This window comes from Cebidichthys violaceus, unplaced genomic scaffold (assembly GCF_023349555.1).
Source record: "Cebidichthys violaceus isolate CVI_PGR_0920_01 unplaced genomic scaffold, fCebVio1.0.p SCAF_20, whole genome shotgun sequence".
Taxonomy (NCBI): domain Eukaryota; kingdom Metazoa; phylum Chordata; class Actinopteri; order Perciformes; family Stichaeidae; genus Cebidichthys; species Cebidichthys violaceus.
In genome coordinates this window covers 5,170,123-5,191,995 of record NW_027176373.1, presented here as the reverse complement: position 1 = coordinate 5,191,995, position 21,873 = coordinate 5,170,123, and the positions used below count along the sequence as shown (strand labels likewise).

Sequence of the window (21,873 nt, the reverse complement as noted above, 5' to 3'; positions counted from 1 at the left end):
TGGAGCTAAGGAAGAAAAGGTTCGTGGAATTATGGCCAGGTAGTTGTATTTCTTTTTTCCATTTATTTTCTGTCTCTTTATTAAGGGAAGTGGGTTAAAAGGGACATTATTTAGTAAAGGGAAGTCAGGAGCTAATTAGCTCCAGAAGATGGCAGTAATGCAACTATAAGGCTGCAAGCTGCTGCAAAGCCTGGATCAAGAAGAAGAGGAAGAGGAAGAGGAGGAAGAAGGCTCCTTAAATCCTGCCCAAAAGGCTGAAACACATTCCACATTCACTGGTCGGGTGCGCACAAAGCGACGACGCGATGGAGTTTCTCTTGCACACTAATATACAGAAGGAGCTTATCCGCGCGCTCTGCGCCGCTCTCCTCCTCCTCACCACTACATCTGCAGACGAAGGCGCAAATGTGAAAAACTCCCAGTGTCACAACTACGCGGGAGGACACGTCTATCCTGGAGAGGCTTTCCGCGTGCCAGTGTCCGACCATTCCCTGCACCTCAGCAAAGCCAAGAGTGAGTGTTGTCTCGTGAGTTCATCCAAAGGTGGAAAGTTGGGGTCTGCGTAATGAAAGTGCGCAGTGATATTGTTGTTCTTCCTGCAGCTTCAGCGTGGTGATCCGTCCTGCTGTCAGGACAATGCAACTTACAGACAATGTCTGTCCTTCTGCAGCTTGTGCTCGTATTTGATTGGCTGTGTCTTGTTGTTTACTTCGTATTTGACAGTTCTAAGGTGTTGATGTCACTCAGACAAGAGGCCTGACTTGTCAGCATATGTTTTTTTAAGGACACGTCATTCTATAAAATTCATTGGATTGCGTCTCCCTCCGCCCCTTCGACACATGACAAACACTGCTGATAACTTAGAAAACCATCAGAGGCGTCCATAAAACTCACGTGCACATGTATGAGTTCATAGGGAATGCAGTCATGTAAGCAAATGTAAGTGTTTACGTTACACATAATAATAGACTTATACCAGCAGGTGCGCTCCTGTTCCTGTATGTTGCCCACTGAAATAGAGACACACGTCTACTTGTAATATGCAATGAAAGAAGAAAAGTCTTAAAATGAATGAATGATGGAATATTATGTCGGGAAAACTGCAACTGGCAAAGAAGGGCAGGACAGTAAAGATTTTAACATTTATAAGAGAACAGAATTATCCATATCATGTGCAATATTACTTTCCATATGTCATGTGCATTATAAGTTTTTATTACTTTTCAATATCATTGACAATACTACTTCTCTATTTTAGTTTTTATTAGACACTGGTGTCAGTATTCTCTTCTTATACATTTTATATTTTTTTCTCCTGTTTTTATTCTTATGTTGTAGTGATATACTTTTTCTATTATAGTATAGTTATTTTACTAAATTCACCTTACTCTTGGACTGGAATAGAGTACAAAATATATCATCTTAGAGAAAACGAAAACAGAAGCATTTCAAATAGCATATAGGTATAAGAAAATAATAAAAACAAAGAACAAAAGTGCATAATACTGAGCCATATGGGACATAACGATGCAGAACAAAATGTGAATACAAACATTATGCTCTTAGATGCTTGTTTGGAAAAGGAAATGTACTTATGACTTCTAGTGACTAGTAGTTCTTTTGATTACCAATGTTGAATGTACTTATTGTAAGTCGCTTTGGATAAAAGCGTCTGCTAAATGACTGTAATGTAATGTAATTATAGAGAATACAAATAAAGATATAGAATTGAAAGTAATATAAAGAGAATTATACTGTACTGTTCAATTTAGATATATACCCCTAAAATACTTATGGCTTGAATACAAAAGTGCAAAAATACCGAAGATTATCAGAGTCTGAATGTGCCATTTAAAGGCTAAAACACTTCTGTAATCTGTACAGTAATCTTTGAAATAACCATGTTACATTTTGTCATTTGCAGCATCAAAACACATATCATGGATGTTTTAAAATGACTGTTACAGTAATTATTCCTGGTTTCATCAATCCACGTATTTTTCTTCCTACCTAAGTTTCAAAGCCTGCGCCACACTGGGAAGGAACAGCCGTCATTAATGGTGAATTCAAGGAAATGAAGCTGTCGGACTACAAAGGCAAATATCTCGTCTTCTTCTTCTATCCTCTGGACTTGTGAGTAACATCTGAGACACACATGACATAATCACTTCATTTGTGTTGTTGCATAACAGAGTCGATCCTCTTGTAAATGTGTGTTTGCTCCGTCTTTTGCAGCACATTTGTCTGCCCCACTGAGATCATTGCATTCAGTGATCGCATGCACGAGTTTCAAGCCATCAACACAGAGGTGGTCGCCTGCTCTGTCGACTCCCAGTTCACCCACCTGGCCTGGTAAGATTGTGTCCCCATTACAACCACAAGATGCACTCCGACTTAAGACGAAACCTAATAATAGAAGACGCACCTTAAGTAGACTTAAGTGGAATAATTATCTAAATACTTTGGAATTTCACTAAATTAATTTTAGGGGGTTCATGCTGATGTTAAGTTGTGAATCATTTATATGAATTGTACACTCAGAACACAGCTTTATTTTTTCTTGTTGTTAACAGGATCAATACGCCCAGAAAGCAGGGTGGACTTGGACCGATGAAAATACCTCTGTTGTCTGACCTCACTCACCAGATTTCAAAAGACTACGGAGTCTACCTGGAGGACCAGGGACACACCCTGAGGTACGGTTTCACATTCACTGTTATGGCTCACTGTGGTCACTGGGTGACTGTGGCTAAGTGGAGAGCAGGGCCGCCTTTCAATCAGAGGGTCGGCGGTTCGATCCCCGGCTGCTGCTCCACTAGTCTCATGTCAATGTGTCCTTGAGCAAGACACTTAACCCCAAAATTACTCCCGTCGCTGCGTCTATGGTGTGTAGATAGATACTGAATTGTAAGTCGTTTTGGATAAATGACCGTAATGTAATGTAATGGCCGTTCTCCACATTTTATAGGCAATTAACCTAATGAAACAATGTTGCGTCACTCTGAGTGAACAAAAGTAAAATGTATACGGATGACATTTGATGCGTCTGCAATGTGCTTCATAACTTAGTTGGTTATTTTAACCACTCTGTCTGTCTCTCTCTCAGAGGACTCTTCATCATTGATGACAAAGGCACCTTGAGGCAGATCACCATGAACGATCTTCCGGTGGGAAGATCCGTGGATGAGACTTTGCGGCTCGTGCAGGCCTTCCAGTACACTGACAAACACGGAGAAGGTACGAGGAGCTCATTTTACCGGCAGTACCAGGAAATTAATAGCCGGTTTTCAGTGTGTGTCTCAGTGATTCTTTGAGCTATTTTACTTGTGCTGACTGCAATTGTGTCATTTTTCTTACAGTTTGTCCAGCCGGATGGAAGCCAGGCAGTGACACAGTGAGTATCACTGACTGAATTGGATCCTTGGTCACTAACTAGTGTTGTTCAATGACAGATCGACGATCTCAGATTGAGAACCATGTGTTTGCAAATCAGTCTCTTTGTGTCCAGCTTACAAATGGTCTGTTTTGCAAAAAGCATTTGCATTTCAGGTTCAGAGAAACGGACCGTGAGTATTGCCTGACTATTTTTAGTTTGTGGCCTCACAGGAGATTTTTCGTTGTGAAGTGCAAAACTAACTAATATTTGGGAAACTCACGGAAAGCAGGGCTAGTGTGTTGCCAGGGTTCTGCATTAGTCACAGCCTGATTCATAGCATACACATAGTCTATTTCTATCACTCATTGTGCACTAATTTAATTAATTCTCTCCCGCAGATCATTCCTGACCCTTCAGGCAAGCTGAAGTATTTTGATAAACTGAACTGATCTGCGTTCCTGTCGTCCAAGTCTGTGAAATCCATCACTTACTGAAAGTCCAAATAAAATGTGTTTTCATAAAACGCTGTCTGTCTACTCTAGTTAGTTTCATCAGGTGACCGCTCAAACTGGAGCAACAACTAACAAAGAGTCATCAGACATATTAGCATACTTGCTGTACCAGTTATGGTGTCTGTTGAATTTGCTGCGATGTGTATGTGCAGTAAACACAGCTGCGGGTTTATTAACGGGTTTATTCATATTTAAATAAATGATAAACAACATTGCTTTACTGCCTTGTCCTAAATAATGAGAGAACAGGAGAATGGAAATGAAGTAATAAAAGGGAGAAACGTTTCAAACACCATGCCTGTACTGAGGTTTTGCGTGTGGGGAACATTAACTGAAAACGTAGATGACAAATGAAAATAGCATTATGTGGTATTTTGCAAAGTTAAAGAAAAGTAATGGAGTTTATATAATTTCTGGATGTTCTCTAAGTTTAGAACACTAATTTAAGAACAGTGCGAGCAAGGAATGGCCAACTAGCACTTATGTACAAATTACCAAACTTTTTGAGAAGATTATGATTGCCTGATTAGGCTTTGCAACTGAAATATCATGTTTGTGAGGGAGGATTATGGTTTGTACATAGTAGCAGACAAACAATTGCATAAAGCCTGATGCTGAAAACAAGACACTAACTCTATCCGTTGTCCCTAAAAGACATGCTGTCATTTGATCACACCAAACAGTCGGCAGAATATCATCTTAAGGGAAGCTACCAAATTTGAAATTCTGATTTTGTGTCCATCCACACGTCCCTGTGCGAGGCCGTCTGGAGTATCGACACAACGTCTCAAAACATTTAACTTACAGATGCTTTCCTCATTTATCATCACACCAAAAATGTTGCCACGTCACAGGCCAGTTCTATAATACGGAAAGCTGAAAGCAACGATGTCTCCGATATCATGCGCCTCACACAGGTAAGCCAAATGTTAAGGCCTAATATTTTAACAAGCTAAAATAAAAAAATCCTTTATTAGATCCAGTGGGGAAATTTTTAATTTTTCACAGAAGAGGATAGTAAACAACATGCATTAGCAAAAAACAAAATAAGTATAAGTAATCAAACAGTAAAAATATAATAAATAGGTAGCAGGATTTCACATTATTGCACATATGAAATAGGAAATAAGAAATGTTGATATTGCACAGTAGTAAACATTGATAATGATAGTGCACACGAATGAATAACTTGTCTGTTTTTGGCATGTGTGGTCTATTGGGAGCAGTGTTGATTGTGCAGTATGAGGAAGGAAGGACCTGCGGTATCTGTCCTTCACACACTGCGGGTACAGGACATCCCGGGACACAGCTGGCCTTCTTAACCAGCCTGTTGAGTCTCTTCCTGTCAGCAGTTGAGATGCTGCTGCCCAGAAGACCACTCCATAGAAGATAGCCGATGCCGCCAAAGAGCCGAAAAAGGTCCTCAGGAGTGCTCCCTGCACTCCAAAAGACCCGAGTCTCTTTTTGTGAAGTGCTTTTGTATTGTCTGTCCAGTCCAGTTTATTGTTCAGATGAATACCCAACAATAGGAAGATTAGGCCATTTGTTATAATTCACCGCTTTCTTGTTTGTTTTTGCCTTTTAGCATTGTGCTAAATTTATGAAAATGGATGACAAAGTCACGCTGACCGAGAAAGGTACTTTAACCTATTTGGTGTTGAACTATAAGTGTACATTTTGTACATATATTTATCTGGATTTTTTTTTTTTTGTATTATTTAAATCTTCATACATTCTCATAAAATGTCCCACTTGTAGATTTACTTGAAGACGGCTTTGGTGGTCATCCCACTGTTTAATTGCTGAAATCTCAACAGAGCAGAGCTCAGAAGGTAAAAACCTTTCTCTTAACACACAACTTTACAATTTAGAAATCGTATTCCTTAAGGAATAGGTCAACGCTTCAAATTCAACCCCTCACTCATGGTGTTTTCTTCTAGGGCACACTGTGATTGGCTTTGTATGACTTCACATATGAACTTTGGATTGGAAAGGTAGTATACATCATACAGGAGTTTTGTGATTAGATTTTCCTCAAGTGCTGTCATATAATGAGGGTTAAAGTTAATGAGTTACAGAGAAAGTCTTGAGGGGCATTTTTACACACACTCTCATGAACTAAGTGTTATTTATACTCTTCATATTTCATTTTTCACTAGGTTGGGGCATTGGTTCACAAATCATGAAGGTTCTAAGTGAGGTATACCATTACCTCAACTACCATGTAGTTAAAGCTTCTCAGGTGACAGACTGTATTCAATACTTCATATTTTTTCTTCCACCAGTAGACAGCAGTAAAGACTCACTGTAGCAGCATCTTCGGAGCACAAAATAACTCAAAGACTATTGAGTTCTACAAGCGAAGAGAAGCAGCGGATCTCTCCTCTGAGGGGGGCTGGCATCTTTTTGAGATTGAAAAGAAGGATCTGCTTAAAAATATAGTTTACTGTTTTGTTTGGTCAGTAAATCTGTATTTAATCATAAAACTGTTGTCTTTGATAATTAAGTGGATTCTGCTCATTTTAATTAATCTGAATCTTTGCTGATCAGTGAACACACAAGGTTTGGGAATATTCTTACTATACACTCAGAGGCCTGTAATGGTAAATTTGAGAGTGTTTGTTTTGCAAACATATTTTGTATTGCCATTACAATAAATCCATACTTTTTAAAATAACTTCAAATAACTCATGTGCCAGTAGTTTATTATCAGTGGTGGAAGGTCTGAGATCCTTTAATTAAGTAAAAATAAAAGCAAAAGTCCAGTATTGAATATGTTGCTTTATAAAGTAGAGAAGTATTATCAGCAAAATGTATTTAAAGTAACACAATTTAAAGTACTCATTATGCAGCAGAATGGTCCCTATCAGTGCTATGTATTATATATTGTGGTATTTGATTATTACTACTGTTAACTGCTAATTTTAACTATTCCACATACTGTTTGTTTAATGTTAAACAAATGTTAAAGGTAGATAAACACTTTGTATATAATAGCCTATATTCATTTGTAAAAAAAAACTGTCAGATCAATGTAGTTAAGTAAAAATGTAGAAATGCAGATACTCTATTAAAAGTCATTAACTTGTAATTAAATGGTCTTTTTTATAAAAAAATAATTCCAAAACCATTTCTTATTTTTGACCAGGAGGTTGAGGTTGTTGTGAAGAATCAATTGGGTTTAAACTACATTCTCGATGAAACTGATACTGTGACAGGGTGGAAAACTAGTCAGCGGTTTGTTTAAATGTTGGATGCTCTCCGTCTGGAGGTCATAGTTTAATCACTTTTTATTGTCCACCTCTCCGCCGCATACAAGTCTGCTGTTTGGGGAACCGAAGCAGTCCTCGACCCATTACTAGCTAAACCAACCTCGGGGCATAAACTAATTAAAATTAACACCACACTGCACGTTTTGAAGAAACCCCGTCTGAACAGCCGTCCTCAGATTATGGCCTGTTTGGTGCCTGCCGGTGTGATTTCCACCACAACCCTTCCGCATTTTCCTGCTGCTATCGGGCTGTGACGTGTCGTGCTGACGGCGGCCTCGGAGCTGGAGGAGCGGGGGGCTGTAGCATGACAAGATCTGGCTCCAGACGTCCTGCTTTGCTTTCAGCGGAGCTCCAGAAACAACCCATAACCCCTCCTTCTCTGCGCCTCTCCGGCCCGCCCAAATAACACAAAATTCCCGACTGAATCCTGCCCGAGTCTGGGGGAACCAGGCGGCCCGGGAAGCCGAGGTGCGGACGGAGGCCATCCCTGCAGCATACATCTGGTACGCGGGTCGTTTTTTGCTCCCGTTTGCAGAGTTATGTTTGCATGTGTGCGTGTCGGTGTCTCTTTGTTTTTGCATGCATGTGGTATTTTAGTTTATTTCTTCATTGTCACCGAGAGGCCGCAAAGGGTTGGGCCTTTTCTTCTCAGGCCCGGGCCTCAATAGAGGCCGTAATTGGTAATTCAGGCCTATCTGGTTAGCTAGCCAGCCCGCTTAAAGGAGCGAGTTTTTTGTAGGCGCTAGTCGTCGTTGGCTCACGTTATTTGTATTTAATCTAACAGTTAATGTGCATTACGGCCATCAACAGAAGCGCAGTTACCATTCCTCATTGCCGAAGGGGTATTTTTAATCGGTGTTCAAATTAGCATTCGTCCAGACATCAAGCTAACAAAATGGCGGACGCTAACGGCTGTCTAATGAAAATCTGTTGTGGAAAACGAGTGTGTGTGTGTGTGTGTGTGTGTGTGTGTGTGTGTGTGTGTGTGTGTGTGTGTGTGTGTGTGTGTGTGTGTGTGTGTGTGTGTGTGTGTGTGTTTAGCAATCCTCCCGCTAGCTGGCTGCTACAGAGCCGCTTCAGTGTAGAACTAACGTAACACCCCGTACTATTTCATAGTTTTATGTTACTAAAAACATGATTGTGCAATCTCCTGTTCTTAAGTGTGTTTTGTCCGCGCCAATCGGGAGTGTGCGTGTGTATTCAGTGACAACGCTGCTCCAGTGGTCAGTTGAAGACATTACCGTTAACGGTAACCGTTGGTTTAGTCTGACATGAATGAGTAGCTAACTTAGCCCGATCACAATGGTAGGTTTTTATGTGTTGGCGGCATCTTTCAGCACACTGTGTTGTGCGCCACAGCGCATCACAACCTTGACATCATTTTCCACCTGGAAGGTGGGGGATGGTACATTCAGTGTAAATTAAATGGCACCCCGGCAGCATCGTCCACACCACTGTTTACATCTCTGCATCCCCGTGTGTGTGTGTGTGTGTGTGTGTGTGTGTGTGTGTGTGTGTGTGTGTGTGTGTGTGAGAGAGAGAGAGAGACAGGGAGACAGGGAGACATTTTTATCACTTATTAGCTCACCTTTTATCTCCATGGTGAAGGTAACGTTGGTGCAAATTGGGCTTAAGTATTTGTTTAGGTTTGGTATCTATGGTAGTGATAATTATTCCATTTCACTTGCTGTCCTTTGCCGCAGACATAAGCTAACACTGGAAAACTATCTTCTTAATAGTAATTTATTCGGTTGAGTGTTTTCCCCCCCTAGAAATGCTCTCTATTTGCCCGTGAGGCCAGATCTCTCTCCAGGGCATTTCTTTACAATATCAGGTGTCCTTGTCTTATTTTCTATCTTTGTTTGTGTGGAATAAAATGCCAAAACACATGAGGCTCTGTACAGAGGAACTTGTTTGTTTCAGCAGCAGAAACACAACAAAGCACAGTGTGATATTAAACAGAAGTTACTATGACAATTACCTAATATTAATACAATATGTATTATACAAATACATGTCTTATTAAGGAAGGCTATTGAATATTAGTGCTGATTCAATGAATAAGTACTGTGAAGTGGAAATATATCAATCCTTCTACATATGCCAGTTTTCAGTACTTAGTGGTTGCTGCCAAATAAGTATTTGTTTGAAATCCAGCTGTATTTCTAGCAAAATGACTTAACACACCTGGAAAATATACTACTCCTTTCAGTTAAGATTAATTTACAATGTTAGAATCACGTTCGATCATCTGCGCCTGTTTTACTGTTATGCAATTTCAAATAGTTTAAAATCACATTAAGGACTGTGAGCGTACATGAGTTTTGGATGCAGATTCAATTGCTCGAGATTCAGTTAGAACACACAGGAAAAAATAACTTTTTAAGACAGCTGTCAGTACATATCATTCTATATTGTGCAGTTAGTTGATTTGAGTGACCTGCTGCAGTGCATTGGTCCAGTCTGCTTTTAATGAGCATCATACTGAAGAAGAATGACTATACATGTATTAAATAATAAGTGAGGATTTAGTAAGTTACTTTGGTAAGTAACAGCGTGATAATGAATAACTTATTTATGGAGATTTTTGAGATTGATGGGGTTTGCATGGTTCTTCTGTTAAGCTTTGTTTCCAACAGTTTTGTTCACCAAATATCTAAACCCTTCTGTCATCTACTTTCAGCTGTTCAGTAACAAATGCAGTGCGAGGACAATGGATGAGGATGTCACCAGGCTTGCAATACATTCTGAAGAGCCCAAAATAATATTACACGGATCGGGTAATTGGCCATGTTTATATTTAATCTGTTTTTGTTTACACAAAGTATGTTTTTGGGGGTATGTGTGAGTTCACGGTAACACTGCATGGTAGTGGTTCTTTGATTAACCAGGTAAGTGTTGTGTGGTATGAGATGTTGTGGTTGCTTATGTCAGTAGGAAACATCCACACACAATCATCTGATTGACGGGGTGATCCTGTTTCTTCCAGATGAGGGTGGTGCCGGCGGGCAGGAGTTTGTTGTGGAGCTTCAAGAGACTGTGTTGGTGTCCGAAGGCGAGGGGGAAGGCATGGCAGTTCACAGGTTTGCCCCAGACGAGCTAGTCATCCAGGATGCTGTGGAGGACGTGGTCTCCGAGTATGTGCACTGTGATGAAGATGAAGATGTTGCTGTTGAAACCTGCGTGATGGCTCTTGAGGGGGACGAGGAAGGTGTCGCCATGGGGGACATCCCTGAAGATGGGCTGGACCCAGAGCAGCAGGACGAAGACCAAGATGGGTGTGGAGACTATCTCATGATATCCTGTAAGTTTTACGTCTCTGCTGTGGTAGGATTGAGTTTAAATGTGCCTTTGTTGTTTGAAGAACTTTTTACTTAGATTTCAAAATATTGACTCTCTTTACCGCTGACACCTGTCCAGCTACAGAGTTAGTAGACTATTACAGATTGTAGCAAATGCTCATTTTAAACTCCTCTGGTAAATGTACTTGTATAGCGCTTTTAGTCTTCTGATGACTCAAAGCGCTTTTAGCACTACATGTCCCCATTCATACACTGATGGTAGCGGCTACAATGCAAGGTGCCACCTGCCCTAACTAATCATTCAACCTATTCACACACTGTAGTCACAGCCTTAGGGAGCAATTTGGGGTTAAGTGTCTGGCCCAAGTACACATCGACATGGACTAGCGGAGCCGGACATCGAACCGCCGATCCTCTGATTGAACCTGCTCTACCACTGAGCCACAGTTGCCCCATAGCAGCCAGTTTCTATATATTCTGCAATAATTGCAAACCCTAAGTGGTACCGGGTCTGAGGACGGGTGTGAAAGAGACTGTCATGTGTGTGTGTTAGTGGACATGCAGAGAAATGAGATGACAGAAATAGTGAACAGTGAACAGTTTTGATTTTCTGTTGTATTAATAAACCAGACCTACTTCTAAATCAACTATTTTTGGTACCTAATCTCAGACTTGACTGGGTAATATTTGTCGGAGTATTCAGACAAGCTAGTTCAAAAACAAAATATTAATTGTGATACATTTTCTAGAGTTCATTGATCTACTGAAATCTCACACACTTGCATGTCTTTAATGATTTGTGATGTGTGCGTCCCTCTCACTAGTGGACGAAGCGGGAAAAATGGTATCAGAGGATGGAACGGAGGTAACAGTGGAGGGAGCTGTGGAGGACCAGGAGGTGGAGAAGGATGAGGATGGGCAGGAAGTGATAAAGGTGTACATCTTCAAGGCGGATTCTGGGGAGGATGACATGGGTGAGTAGCTGTTAAGCTTAAACCTCTATTAGGAATAACAAAGTGCCTAATTATAGCCTGAATACTAGTGATTCCCACAGGATACGATATTATATTTGGGTTTTGTTTCTGAATAGTATAAGAATATACTTCTACCAAATGAACAAATACTTTGTAACACAATTTCTTTTTTAAATTTAAAATGTTTAAATTCTGCAGGAGAATCGGTTGACATCAGCGATGGAGACGCGGAGAGCGTGGCGTTAACGGAGTCTTCAGGCCAAACGCTCAGAGAGAAGATGGTTTACATGTCAGTCGGGGATTCTCATCACAATCAAGGAAACCACGGTGAGCTCTTGGATCTAACGAGGGGTGTGTGACTGTCATGAAACTAAACATTACTAGTGTTTTGGTTTTGTACATGTTGGGCTCATCTACAGGTGGGTCCAAGGTGACTGATGAGGTTTATATGGAGGTGGTGGTAGGAGGCGAAGAGCCAGTAACTCACGACCGCTCGTATGACAGCGTGTCTCTAAGCAAGGACTTCATGCCTGTGGCCTGGGCAGCTGCTTATGGTCAGCACCCCTGTCTATTAAATTGCTTAAAAACAACAACACTGGCAGCCTTGTGCATCAACCTGAGTTTCTTGGCTCTGAGTTTCTTGGCTTAAGCTTTTACAGATGCTGGTGTTGTTTTATTTTCGTGTTTTAAAGGCGTTATGTTGGTCTTACAGGTGCGGAGGATAGTGAGAGTTGTGAAAACAGAAACGGTGCCGCCAGTGCACTGCTGCACATCGACGAATCCGACGGAGTGGATGAAATCGGCAGACAACGTAACAAAAGCAAGAGACGGTCGGAACCTCGCCAGGTACAGACAGGTAAGAGCAACGCAAAGTTCACGTGTCTGGAAGTTGACTACTGTTGGTCGGCATAGCCAGCGAGCTAATTGTAGGCCGTGTTATGTACATTGTGTTGTAACTCCTGATTTGAGTAGCAGAACCACTGATGTTCTGGGCTCTAGTTTTAATATGGTATTAGTGGACAGTGCTCCAGAGAGTCGTCGAGCCATGATGTCAGGCCCTCCCAAAAAATCCAGAACACACAAATGGTGGAAAGCGGTTAAACCGTCTAATTTCACAATTCAGTACTGTATTCTTTTCATAGTTTTTCAGCAATTAATCTCTAGCTTGTGATTACAAACAAATTACTTTACCCACACTTTAAGTTTGCTGTCTAACCAGCAGTCAAACAAATCTCCAACACTTTGAGTTTTAATACAGGAAAAAGAAAAGAAAGCGACACATTGCATTTGTTGTGGTTTGCAGCTTGTGACTTTAGCATGACTGCAGCCGGTCCAACCAAAGTTTAAAAAGCACATTTGTTTTTAACGGTTGCCTTCTCCTAGTTTATCCTGATAATTTAGAAAAATATTGTGAAGACGGCCCTGCACTGCAATAATAATGTGTTGCAGGTATCCCACTTATTCACTGTAGTACATGAATAGTCATTTTGTAGAAGGAGGACTACACCTAACAATCATTTATTTTTATTTTATTACCCCATTAAATCTAACAATCATTTACCCAAAATAGATGTAATACAATTCTATTAATCAGTCACATCGATTCATTTGAATTGCTGTATGTCATAGCAACTCTTTCCCTGAGCTGGAGAATCAGTATTTTTACATAAGCACGTCACTTAAGATGGTCATAACATAGCTTATGTTCTTCACACAGGCTTATCAGCTGTTTATTGTGTTCCTTAGCTTACCTTAGTTACTTCATAATTTACATCTATGCTATTTTTTATTTGCTCTGCTTCTAATACTGAGAACCTCTAAATTTGGTGCATGATATCGTGCTGCTGCACTCGGCTAAGTCTTCCTTGTTATTGATTTTCCATTTTTTGGTTTACAGTTGTATGAATTTCCTGATTCCAAATGGTATTCATCTTAAATATCTGCAATCCCAGAACAATCTTTGAACAACCAGAGTGATGATGTGTGCACCAATAACGTCTGGCTGTATATTTCATTTAGTGATATATTTTTTTCTTTTTCCGTACATTTAACAACATGTCCGTGATGTCAATTGTTTTTATTGGAATCGTTATTGATAAGGAATATATGGTTCATATTACCCTTTTAAATAGACCAACAGTTTACTTGAAAAACAGGTTTATGGTCATGTTGTCATTTCCGTCTCCCTCTTTGTCATTTTTCTCTGCAGCCATCATCATCGGCCCATACGGTCAGCCTCTGACGGTTTACCCCTGCATGCTTTGTGGTAAAAAGTTCAAGTCACGAGGCTTCCTGAAACGCCACACCAAGAATCACCACCAGGATGTTCTGACGAGGAAAAAGTACCAATGTACAGACTGTGACTTCACCACCAACAAGAAAGCCAGCCTCCACAACCATATGGAGGTGCACGCTCTGAGCAGCAAGGCCCCGTTCGAGTGTGAAATGTGTGGCAAGGAGTTCCACCAGCAGGCGGCGCTGTTTTCTCACCGACTACAGCACCACCATCGAGAGCCCAAGAACCAGCCGCCCGCGACGCCAAACAAGATGCATAAATGCAAGTTCTGTGACTATGAAACGGCCGAGCAAGGGCTGCTCAACCGGCACTTGTTGGCGGTTCACAGCAAAAGCTTCCCCCACATCTGTGTGGAATGTGGAAAAGGCTTTCGACATCCTTCGGAGTTGAAGAAACACATGCGCACGCACACGGGCGAGAAGCCGTACTCCTGCCTTTACTGCGACTACAAGTCGGCCGATTCCTCCAATCTCAAGACGCACATCAAGACGAAGCATAGCAAAGAGATGCCATACAAATGTGAGCGCTGTTTCCAGACCTTCGCCGAGGAGGAGGAGCTAATGCAGCATGGACTAACGCACGAGGAGAATAAGACCCACCATTGTGCCCACTGTGATCACAAAAGTTCCAACTCCAGTGACCTGAAACGCCATATCATATCTGTTCACACCAAGGACTATCCACACAAATGTGCCATCTGTGGTAAAGGCTTCCACCGGCCGTCTGAACTGAAGAAGCACTCGGTAGCCCATCGCACCAAGAAACTCCACCAGTGCCGGCACTGCAACTTCAAAATTGCAGACCCTTTTATTCTCAGTCGCCATATCTTGTCTGTCCACACTAAGGAGCAACAGGCCTCTCCTGAAAAGAGTGAGCCAAAGAGGACAGAGACGCACACTCCTGTTGTGACGCCTAAAAAGTCTGCGGCGCCCAGCGCGTCCAGCGCTGCCGGCCCAGCCGGCAGAGTCAGCGCAGCCAGCTTAGCCAGCAGTGTGACGGTAGTTATTGGTAAAGGACAGAAAGAAAGGCGAATCTACCAGTGCCAGTACTGCGACTACAGCACCGGGGATGCTTCGGGTTTCAAGCGACACGTGATTTCCATTCACACGAAAGACTATCCACACCGCTGCGAGATCTGCTCGAAAGGCTTCCGACGACCCTCGGAGAAGAACCAGCATATCATGCGCCACCACAAGGACGTGGTGCAGGCAGAGTGACTCTGACTGAGCCAAAAACTGTGCCACAACCAAGAACAATGTCGAAGTAACCATCACACCCCAATCTCTGCACCCTCAGCGCGCCACCGGTCACATTGGAATGTGGCGAGTGTGTGCGTGCTGCACTTAGTTCGTTCTGTTGTTTTTCTCTTTTGTTTTGATCCTCAGCCTAATGTTTGTTCAGAAATGTATACACGTGTACATAACATTAACGCTCTGTCTGAGATAGCAGCAGGACCCTTCTGTAGACTTGCACTTTTAGCTGCATGTCCCTTTGCTGGTGACAGTGTGCATGGCAGATTGTGCAGATGTCTCTTTTGTAGATATACATTTTTTTATTTTGCAGGCAGCAATCAGTTGTCAATCACAATGGTCCTAATTATTTGTCTCAAAACTGAAGTGTGATTTGCAAAAACATTTGCCTCATTTTGTTAAAATGTACTTAACATTGAATTAGCAACCTGTTCCCAGTAGCACTTGGCCATCTTGGTACAGATCACGATGGATGCAGTAATGTGTGATATGTGTGTCTGCATGAGAGGAAGAGTGAATGACAAACAAACATCTGTTGTGCTTCCTGGAGCTCCAACCCCACCACTCTGTAACATAGTGCTTTTGGTTGTGTTGTTAAAAACACGAGGCCGGCTGTGTGCAGCACTCAGAGAAAAGCAACAACCTCTCTCTGCACAGCGGTCTACGATCCTTCAGTTCACAGTGAAACAGTGGATGTGTCATGGTAGTGAATAACAGTTCACATATGCACCTATATCACGATGCCATCGTTCCCCCGTCACTTGATTATCACAAACCTATATGTCAGTCTCAAGTCAGTAAGTGTACTGTAAGTTGTTCAGAAGCAGCAGAGATGAAGCCCTGACTGACAGTATTTCTAATCCATTAATGCTACCTGGAGAAGGAAATTCCATTCATTTGAAAAAACTTTATTTACAATTATTACTGATGACAAGCAGTTTCTTTTTCCATAAACAAACTTGTTTCTCATATGAATTGACATGATATCTGTTAAGTCACAGAAAAAAACCAATACAGATGTCAGTATGATACCGATATTAGGCTGGGTTTAAAAAACAAACAAACAAACAGTCACAATATAACTATCTGGTCTAAATAGGAATCATACCGTGTAACTGGTGCTGCTGTTATGAAACTATGGATTGAACTCACAGATGTACTTTTGCCAGTAGAAAGGGAAAATTATATCTTTTTAGATGCAACTTCAGAAGACAGGTGCTGGTGGTGTACTTGTACTATGGCTTTTTACATTTTTTGTTATCACCTGTGATTATTCCTGTTTTTATATTTATTTCATTTACAAGTTGTTGTATAGTTAAGTGTAACTAGACTTCTATGGGACGTAAATTATTGTTTTGTATACAAATCTGTACAAAGCGTGTAGATGTAAACACTTGATAAAATGGAAATCTGAACTGTGTTGTTATGGATGTACTTCAACGTATTTGCTAAAAAAGATAATAAAAGCAAAGTATTTTAGCCGTTTTGTCTTCTATTTGCCCTGATTAAGGTTCCCTAAAGCCCAAAAATGTGTTTCTCTTGTTACGTCACTTGGACATTTGACGTTCACTGAAGATTGATGTATGCGATGTATTTCTTGTAAACAAACTAAAGTTGTTTTCAGTCGGTGTTACTCATCAAAACACATCGTATGTGTCCTTAAGGTCTGACAGACGGTCCTCCCTGCCTTTGTTGGAGCATTACCGCCTAATAGATGAATAGAAAAGTGTGTTACAGGAGTCTGTATTGTGTCACACACAAGACCAACAAAAGTGAGACCTACTTGAGAAAAAACAAGTCCACAGCACTACTAAAGGTATGAAAGTCCAAGGGAACCCTGTTATCACAAGTACACTAGTTTGGAGCCAATTGTGGGCCAATATGCAACTTGCGCAAGTGTAATGTGGAAACAAAACTAACAGGACCCACATACACTGAGATTGGATGTTTCAGTGAAGTATAGGAAACGTCTTGTGTTAAATGTAAAACTATATATATATGTGTGTGTGTGTGTGTGTGTGTGTGTGTGTGTATATGTATATATATGTGTATATATATATATGTGTATGTGTATATGTGTATATATATATGTGTATATATATATATGTGTATATATATATATGTGTGTATATATATATGTGTATATATATATATATGTGTATATATATATGTATATATATATATGTGTATATATATATGTATATATGTATATATATATGTATATATATATGTGTATATATATATATGTGTATATATATATGTATATATATATGTATATATATATGTATATATATGTGTGTGTATATGTGTACAAAATAGCTGACACATTTTGACTCACTGCAGAGCATTTTAATTCGTCAAAGGAAAAGTATTGTATTGAAACCAGGCCTTACATCATGTTTAGTTGCTTTGGGAGCTTTTCTTCATACAACATCTGAGAGAGAGCCGAGAAGATGAACTGAACTGACTTCACGGCAGTTATCTCGATTGATGTAAAATATTCATCAACGTTGAAGTCTTCAGACAGCCTTGTGACAATGACCGGTGGCAGAACACTAAGCAGCTGGGCACTCCGCTAAAGAGGGATGAAAACAGCAAAGTAAGGAGGGTAGTGCAAAACATCCCACTTAGTCGGAGCTTATTTTCAACATCAAACTTCTCCATTGATATGAAACCTACCATTTTTGGGAAGGAAAGCAATATTTTCAGGCAGGATGCCGGTCTCCAAGGAGAACTGCCTGAACTTCTCCAGCAGGTCAGCACTGAGGTCCACGTCACGGCCTGTCAGACCACATGATATTAGTACCGCTACAGTACGCATGACTGTACTGAAGATTACATTCATAGGACAGAGGGTAGCATCATGGCTAATGACAACATTACCATATAGTTTGTTGACAACGGTGGGATTACTCCCCTTGCTCTTCATGGTGTGAATCAGTGCGTACTCATCATACTTCACATCTACCATGCACATGTCATTCATTTTCCCCCAGCCTGACAAAGGGAAGAGGGCGAAAGAGATCATGTGATAGCAGAAATGAATGTTGCACGCATGCCTCTATGTGTGTGTGTGTGTGTGTGTGTGTGTATGTGTGGATAGTGATACACTCATGCTCACTTGTGTACGTGAACTTCCCAGGCACATCAGTTTTCTTTGCCAGGTTGTTCAGTCTCCAACAAGAGCCGTCGGAGCTGCAAAAGAAAACATTGAAACGTGATGAGCACCGTAGTTTTTAACCTCCTTTCTTTCTGTCCCCCTCCTCTCACACTCACTTGAGACTGGCGTAGGAAATGTCCAGGTCCCCATCAGCAGTTGGGGTCAACATGGCGGTGCCCACCTTCATGCTATCTCTGCGGTTCACAAACCACTCAGCGTTAGTGGCAAATCCAAGAAGGTACCACTTCCCTGCCATCTGTGGACACACACGAGACAAAAGTTAACACCATCTAGAGGAACACTCACGGTGGCCTGAATTTAGTAGCAAGTGGCACATTCAAATTCAAATGTATTTTCAAGTGGTCATCCGTCATCACAAACAACTTCAGATTATTACACCCAATTGTCCGTTAGTGAAGAAGAATGTGATGGCAGGTTTGGAAAAGTTGGTTCCTCATTATTCCCCCTAAATGTCACTTACTTATTGCAAACATGTGACAGATGTACAACAAACTCAAGTACACAGCTGTTAAATGCATTTTACAAACTGTCCTGGAAGCATATACTAGTCAAAGTCAAATATTCATTGTCTTACATATTCTAGCAAATCTTGTCCATGCCATCAAATAACTTCCTTTGACAATTTAATAATCATGTGTCACTTTCTTGCTAAATCCTTCTTAGCCGTTTGGGAGCAGGAATTTAACAGGCAGCATGAATCAATATTGTGACTCAGACAAAAAAAAAAAGAAGTCTCATAGTCACCCATTTACGTGTCTTACCCCCTGTAAATCGAAGTCTGCCTGGGGTACGACCTCAGAAGAAACCATCAGGGAGCAGAGCAGAGCTCCCAGCAGCTTCAGCGGGAAAGTCATAGCTACTGAGGAGCAGTCGCAGTCACAGAAACGATGATGGAGGAGAGCGTGGAGGAAGATCTGTGGTTGAAGTTCTGCTGACAACCCTTTATATAGCGGAGAGTGAGATTACCTTTTTCCCTGTCAGCCAGCACGCACGCACGCACACACACACACACACACACACACACACACACACACACACACACCCTAGAGCTGGGATGGGTTCAAACAAGTGAAGCTTATGAAAAACACACATACAGTTTCACAGCCGCAAGGTAAGCTTTGCCAGGGCAGAATTCAATCAACCGTGTGAGAGGTGAACGCATGGCGGTAGACAGAATGCAGCAGAAACTACATAACCTGAATAAGAATTCAGGTCAACATTATATCCCGTCTGTCGCATTTCTGAGTTGGACAGTATTTGATAATGCAATTTGTGAGCATGAGCTGTAAAAAACGCAGTAAACAAAAGTGGTAAACAAAGCAGTGGCTGCCTTCCAGTGCTTTCAGTGGCAGAGACCACAGAATAAAATTCATCAGTCAGCAGTTACAACAGTAAAAACACAGAGACAACACAAATGCCCTTGCAGATTAGTTTCGTAATCATGCATCGCCATGATGTGAATTAAAATGCTTTCCAGGGAAACTTTAGTGTCTCTTTTGTGGGTTTAAAGAGTGTAAATACTTTCCCCTCCTCATGACCTGAACAAAACAAATGACTAAACAAACCAAATACCATCAACATAGGATATAGCTGTTGCTAAACGCGAGAAATAACTGTGTATTATCATGTCTGTATTCATTTAATGTGTGTCTGGTTTTTATCTGTGAATGCCTTATTGACCTTTATGGCTTGGCATAATCTTAAAGTGAACTTTTTGTAAAGAAGGATGAAGTCACCCACCCTAAGGTGGCCTTCATATCTGTATAAATAAGTGCCTGTGAGTGACTGACATCGCTCTTCCTCAGTCCGAAACTCTGTTGAAGACTGTTGATTGCCCGCTTGTAAGAGCAACAGTAGATCTCAGAAAGACACTATTTGTGAGCCTTTTGAACAGAAACTTCCACCACAGCTTTCTAATTAGGGAAGCTGCTTTGAATGCCTCTACGCCATGGTCAGTTCTTCCCAACTGCAAACTTTGACTGAACATATAATTATTAAATTCATGCTTACCTTGTCCTACCTTGTGAAAATTATGGTACTGCTGTCAGGCTTTATTTTTCAGAGATATTTGGTTATAAAAAACAACTTGTCATCTACTGCTTCAAGAGTAGCCAAAAACTAAATTTGTATAATAGTAATACTAAAACATATAGTATTATATACTATAATAATAGTATATATTATTCTGAAATGGGTCATTCTGCATGAATACTTTTGCTTTTGATTCTAATACTTTTTCCATTTATTGAAGATCTTTCCAATATATGTCTTACTGTGACTTTTGTGTTTGAGCTCTCGGCTTTCTGCCAGATGTTTCCCCACTGAACAGATGAAAATACAGATCCAGTGGTGATGATGAGGAGATTTATTGGTGCGATAAGTTGCAGCAGTCAGGTGCAGGCTTATACATGCCACAGTACAAAGAGTCCCCCGACCTACTGTACATACCTTTCCAGTTCAAACAGGTATGCCTTTTGCCCCGAGAAAACAAATATTTAATATTTTCATATTTCATAAAGAGAGACTCACACAAACCAGGGCAGCTGCAGGAATCTATACATAGAGCCCATTTACCAGTCATTTGTAAATTGTCACAACTAGTGCAGATTCTTAAAACTAATTCCAATTTAGACAATATATGGGTTTATTATTTAAGCATCATGCAGATTTACAAAAGTTCAAATTAAAGGCACAGCGTGTAACATATATAGGAGTATATATTAGCAGAAATGGTACGGCCATGTTTCTACAGTAGCTCAGAACTGACAAACCAAACACTGTCTCTCGTGAGAGCCTTGCATGTTTTCTACTGTGGTATCTCCAGCTGCTGTCTGACTTCCATTGCCCCTAAAGTAGAGTTATGAAGTATGGTATGGATGGACTCTTTTGCACTCAGCAGCTCATGTTACCTCGCTCTTGGATAGGGAGAAGCGGGGTATTCAGTTGGTTGCAATGTGCAATATTTTGTGATAATGTGATAGGGTGATAATGAGTTCATGCCATGTTGGCAAAATGGGAAAAATGAGAAATCCTTCAGTAATTCCAATGTGGGTGCATTGGACATATTATTTCTAAATTGCTCGCCAACTGCTATTGATTTAAACCAACTCTACATAAGCATTTGTTTGTATCAGCTCGTAAACAAGTGAAAGCAGAGGCTGAAAAACAATGTAGCCTCGTCTTGATGAACTAAATTGGTTGTATTAGAGTCATTATGGGATTTTATGTCACTAACTGCCAGTGACGCAGGTGGCTTGTTAGGCATTTTCCCACCAGTTTGTAGATACTACTGTAGTTCTTTTCACCATGCTGTCAAAAACAGGCTCTCCCATTTGGTTGTTTGTATTTACAGCCTGAATGAAATTGAACGCAGTATTATTCTTTGGCTCAGCAATCAGAAAAAGCCCCCACTTCATCTGAAATTCAATAAATAACTTCCCTTTTAACAGCCTCAACTATTAATACAAATTTAAATCATCACAGAGAAAATATGACTGCATATTTTGTTAACAGCTCATTGACCAAAGCAATCACAGTCTCTATCTGTCACAGGATACAGCTGTCCTGTATGCTCCGAGGCAGGCATGCACAGTATATACCGTGCATTCATTAAGGGCAAGAGAAAGACATGAATGAAATGATCAGAAATGAAGTTTATGAGAAGATAAGAATCAGGGCATGAAAATAAAGAATGGCAACGAGGTATAAAA

At 40.8% G+C, this 21,873-nt stretch overlaps 3 protein-coding genes and 1 long non-coding RNA gene across 6 annotated transcripts; 3 read left to right on the top strand and 1 right to left on the bottom strand.

The window, feature by feature from the left end:
- Window positions 1-200: 200 nt before the first annotated feature.
- Window positions 201-3,899, top strand: prdx4 (peroxiredoxin 4). Its single transcript, XM_068715793.1, has 7 exons — window positions 201-513; window positions 2,016-2,133; window positions 2,236-2,352; window positions 2,574-2,696; window positions 3,107-3,237; window positions 3,360-3,394; window positions 3,775-3,899. Exons 1-7 carry the CDS (start codon window positions 306-308, stop codon window positions 3,823-3,825), a joined length of 783 nt encoding a protein of 260 aa, XP_068571894.1. The 5' UTR covers window positions 201-305; the 3' UTR covers window positions 3,826-3,899.
- A 423-nt stretch (window positions 3,900-4,322) lies between these two features.
- Window positions 4,323-6,282, top strand: LOC137876689 (uncharacterized). 2 transcript variants are annotated; one of them, XR_011103455.1, is made up of 4 exons: window positions 4,323-5,525; window positions 5,647-5,720; window positions 5,829-6,088; window positions 6,177-6,282. It is a non-coding gene; the product is annotated as an uncharacterized lncRNA (long non-coding RNA). The 2 variants fall into 2 exon arrangements; XR_011103454.1 differs by having other exon boundaries at window positions 5,829-6,282.
- An 892-nt stretch (window positions 6,283-7,174) lies between these two features.
- On the top strand, window positions 7,175-16,461 carry LOC137876321 (zinc finger Y-chromosomal protein 1). Of its 2 annotated transcripts, XM_068715791.1 has the most exons (8): window positions 7,175-7,663; window positions 9,844-9,940; window positions 10,150-10,464; window positions 11,287-11,436; window positions 11,635-11,763; window positions 11,856-11,990; window positions 12,149-12,292; window positions 13,646-16,461. In XM_068715791.1, exons 2-8 carry the CDS (start codon window positions 9,874-9,876, stop codon window positions 14,947-14,949), a joined length of 2,244 nt encoding a protein of 747 aa, XP_068571892.1. In that variant the 5' UTR covers window positions 7,175-7,663; window positions 9,844-9,873; the 3' UTR covers window positions 14,950-16,461. The 2 variants fall into 2 exon arrangements, with proteins under 2 accessions (XP_068571892.1, XP_068571893.1); XM_068715792.1 differs by lacking the exon at window positions 11,856-11,990 and having other exon boundaries at window positions 7,177-7,663.
- Window positions 16,462-17,309: 848 nt separating this feature from the next.
- On the bottom strand, window positions 17,310-19,152 carry zgc:153704 (Lipocalin-like). Its single transcript, XM_068716471.1, has 6 exons — window positions 18,925-19,152; window positions 18,259-18,398; window positions 18,104-18,177; window positions 17,866-17,979; window positions 17,662-17,763; window positions 17,310-17,557 (listed from the first exon to the last, which is right to left on the bottom strand). Exons 1-6 carry the CDS (start codon window positions 19,015-19,017, stop codon window positions 17,538-17,540), a joined length of 543 nt encoding a protein of 180 aa, XP_068572572.1. The 5' UTR covers window positions 19,018-19,152; the 3' UTR covers window positions 17,310-17,537.
- Between the last annotated feature and the right edge of the window lie 2,721 nt (window positions 19,153-21,873).